General features: G+C 36.2%; 1 protein-coding gene across 1 annotated transcript; it reads left to right on the plus strand.

Moving 5' to 3' along the window:
• Positions 1-1,446: 1,446 nt before the first annotated feature.
• Positions 1,447-4,134, plus strand: LOC112462865 (the record flags this gene model as incomplete). The annotated part of the gene is made up of 3 exons (XM_025028929.1): positions 1,447-2,028; positions 2,189-2,666; positions 4,075-4,134. Coding segments are annotated over exons 1-3 (670 nt in total), but the record flags the coding sequence as incomplete, so codon positions are not given.
• Between the last annotated feature and the right edge of the window lie 5 nt (positions 4,135-4,139).

The raw sequence follows: 4,139 nt of genomic DNA on the forward strand, positions 1-4,139 counted from the left end.
AATTTTTTCGTGGAGAGGAGGCAGTATTTCGTACCTCCCTCTTCAAAATAGTAGAGAGGTTTCGCTGTCGCGATGACGTTAGTTCCCATCAATGCATGTTCGAACAACGACCCGGAAAAGTTAAGCCTGTGCTCTAAATGATCCAGATTGTTGATGTCAGGCGTTAATGTTTACCGGTGAAAAAAAGTTTTTTTTTTACTATTATATATTTCTAATAGTTTTTGCTATCTAAAGCACTTTTATCATTAGTAGTAGTAAAGCATTATTTACAAAATGGAGAAAAACGTCGAACAATACAATACTTTTTTACTTTTTTTTATAATTTTTTTTTATATTTGTAATGATATTTTATATTATTACAAACAATTTATTACAATAAAAATTTATTTCTAAGCAAAAAAAAGTCAATTTTATTTTTCTCTGTAACGAATAAATCTCTCTAAAATTTCATCATTTTTATTTGTAAAAATAATTATACTTTTTGGAGTCGATCCAAATAAGATTACGCTCTTTTAAAAGGTCATAGCTACAATACTCTACAATCATTTTTCTTAATATTCATTTGTTGCAAAGTTATAAATTTTTAAACTAAACAAGTTTCAATTTTTTCCCATTTGTGTTTAAATTTCGCTTTGTATAAACAATTAGGTTTCACATTTGTCTTTAAACCTATTGGATATTGTAACAGAGATGTTGACAAGTAACTCAAAAATTTTTTTTGGATTTTTTGAAAGCCTAGAACATAAAACATGAATTAAAGGCTCCAGCTTTCTTACGGCGTTAGTAAAAAAATAATTGCTGACGGAGGGTTATTAACAAGACTGTTCGATAAAGCTTGCAAAATTTGTGTACTTGTAATGCCTATGAGACTTGTACATACAGTGTAATTGTGTATTTTTTAGGTTTCCAGTTTATCTTGGCATTAAAAACACATGACGTAGTAATGATAATTAAAACGACATCAGTGTTAGGCGGTCTAATGTTACAATTGTTTGTCTATAGTATTGTGGGCGATTATTTGAAGTGTCAAATGGAAGAAATTGCGGACTCGATCTACAGCTGCAGTTGGTACAACTTTCCATTAAAATTAATGAGAAATGTAGTGTTCGTCATTATACGGTCGCAAGAACCTGTTCAGTTGCTAGCTGGTAAATTTTTCGTCGTAAACATCAAGTCTTTTATGACCATATTAAAAAGCTCGCTCTCGTACATATCCGTCCTACGGGTGATGGTGGACACGTAAGGCGTAGGTATTTGTTGGGAGAAAAACTCGAAAAGATAACATTGCACACACGTAGGCAATATCATTTTATAAGAAATTCTGTTAAACACCATATGTCTAGAATTGAATATTTTAACTTTATATAAATAAAATTGCTTTCTTTGTTATATCAATAAACGTATTGTACAATCGGTACATCACATTGACAGATTATTTTAAGAAGTTCAGCAATGCGTGACTCGCGATTGCAAAAATGTGTTGTTGCATACAATTTGATAACTGTCGAACAAGAAAAAAAAATATTAGCACTACACTAGCAACTTTTCTTTCATAAACAGATGGATTGAAATAAAGTGTATTGCAACACGATCAAATGATAACTGAAGTCGCTGTCTCGAAAGAAAAATGGAACACCCCACTCATTCGGTCTATGCTATATTCATCTTTCATACAAAAAATTGTCCCTCTCAGCTTGTGTATCAAATAACTGTGTTTTGAAAAATAACATGGTACGTTAGCAAATGTTACATTTACATGGTAAATGTTAAATTGCGTAAAATATTAAATAAAATATGAAAGCAAACCATCGCCGATGATCGACTCGTCTTATAGACAAAGACCGCGCGGCATTATTGAGTATCGTGCAACGTACAGCTCTACGTGACTGTGTTATAATGTCATGGAATGCCGATATAGCGTACGCTTTTACTCCCTTTAAAATGTTCACTCTGCCAATGGGCATTTGGCCTTTGCAAAAATATAATACATTTTCCTTAGTCCGTTCTATCGTGTACTGCTTCATTTTGGTACGTTCTCAATTTTCATATTAGATATCGCGATAAAATTTATCTGCCACTCGTATTTTCGATATATCAAGTTCGTCAGTTCAAGTGAGGCGTTCAGTGTAGCAGAAAACGAGAAATAGCGATAGAACTTTATAATAAACAATTCTTCCTGTTTGTGTAGACCGCGTGGATGATCATGATATTTCTCGAAATCAATTTCGGTAGTGGCAATGCGTACGTACAGGTCGATAATTTTGAAGTTGTAATCAGCATCATTCTTGGTCTATCAAAGATAGTGTCCTTCCGCTTATATGCCAAGAATTTGACTCGCAATTTCTCTTCTGCTGTGGACGATTATCTCACGATAGACACCGAGGAGAAACGCACGATCATGCGGCGGCACGCTTATATGGGAAGGATTATGTGCTTTAGTATCTTATCTATGGCTTATGTTGCTTCGACAACTTTTATACTGTTACCTATGATACCTATGATAACAGGCGATACGGAAGTTCAAGTTAATGTAACCATCAATGACATATCGGAATTTCCCGTGGCCGTAACATTTTTAGGGGAGGTGCATGTATCTACGAGTTTATACATGTTGATCTGTATGTTACAATATATGGGACTAGTACTTACTGCTACCAGTAATTGTGGTAAATAGCTAATCGTTACTATTTGAAATTTGCATGAATTATAAAATATTAATTTTTAAAAATTTTACTTTTTATAAAATGTATTAACAAGAATCCTAATTTTTTTATCTCTATTTTCAGCTGTTTTATTAACTATTATCATATACAAACTAAACTTGTATATGTTTATTTGTTTCTCCTTAAGATTTACAAAAGCGTTTTTAATCGGGGAACGATCCCAAACCCCTCACAAAAAATTAATAACACCCTTATGCCCGTCCTGGCCGTCAGCGATCCTTTACATTTTGGTACCTTCTCACCCCTCGAACCCGCACCCTCGTCCTCTCCCCCTCCCCTAGCCTTTCCCTCCGATTCTTTTTTGTGCTCCTTCCCCCTTCCTCTGCTATCCTTGGTTTGCCCCTACTACTCCTACTCCTCTCCACCTCCTCTCTTTATCCCTTCTTTCTCCTATTCATCGCCTCCTTCTGAAACTCAAAAATTAACTTACAAACCGCTCTGTCAACCCTCTCCACCCCAACTCCTCGCAGCCTTTCTCCCTTTCCCTCCTCTCTTCCCTTCCGCCCTTCTTCCGCCTTCTTTCAGACCTACTTCTTCCCTAACCCTATTTCTCTTCCTCTTTTCCTTCCTGTCCTACTCGTCTTTCTCTTCTTTCATTTCCCTCCACCTCCTCCACCCAGCCGCTCCTATTGTCACCCTCTTCCTCCTCTTTTTCTTCGTTTTCTTCGCCTTTTCCTTTCTTCACCACCGTCCCTCTCACCCTGTCAGATGCCTTCCCCTTTTCTCTCTCGTCTCTTCTCCTTCTCAACTATTCACACCCCCGCCCCGCGGCGACCGATCTCTTTCTCAGCTCACATCGCGCGGCGCCTCCTCTCTTCTCTTCCCCTACCTGTCTTGCTATAACTCTCTCGCCTCTCTTCACCCTCGCTTTATTAGTACTTTCCCCTTCCTCTTGCTGACCTTGTCTGCCACTCTCTCTACCTCTTTCTCGTCATTCTAGTTCTTCATCCACGCCAAATTTTCGTCCTCTCTCTGCTCTCCTTACTCTACTCTCTGCCTTTTTATTACCTCTCTCCGCTCTCTCCCCTCCGCTTTCTTCTCTACGCCCTCCACTCGGTCCATTCCCTCCTCTATCCTTTCACCGATTTTCACTCTCTACGTTCTCTATATACAAACTAAACTTAATGTTTAATTAAATAAAATACTTATTATTTTTATCGGTATTAAATATTGAAGTTTATATGCTTTTTTAATAAATGTTTTTTTTAATGCCTGACGCAACTATTTTACAATTGAAATGCGATGTTTTGATTTTTTTACGTCACTCTTGCAACAGATTATTGATTTTATTATTATTATAAAACTTTCAATATAAACTACTTTATTGCAAAAATGTAATTTATTTCTAAAGGCAACGATACATTTGTCCTCGCAATTACTCTCCATGTATGTGGTCAATTGGAACTTCTAAAAATT

This window comes from Temnothorax curvispinosus, unplaced genomic scaffold (assembly GCF_003070985.1).
Source record: "Temnothorax curvispinosus isolate PA1 unplaced genomic scaffold, ASM307098v1 QBEX01012864.1, whole genome shotgun sequence".
Classification (NCBI taxonomy): Eukaryota; Metazoa; Arthropoda; class Insecta; order Hymenoptera; family Formicidae; genus Temnothorax; species Temnothorax curvispinosus.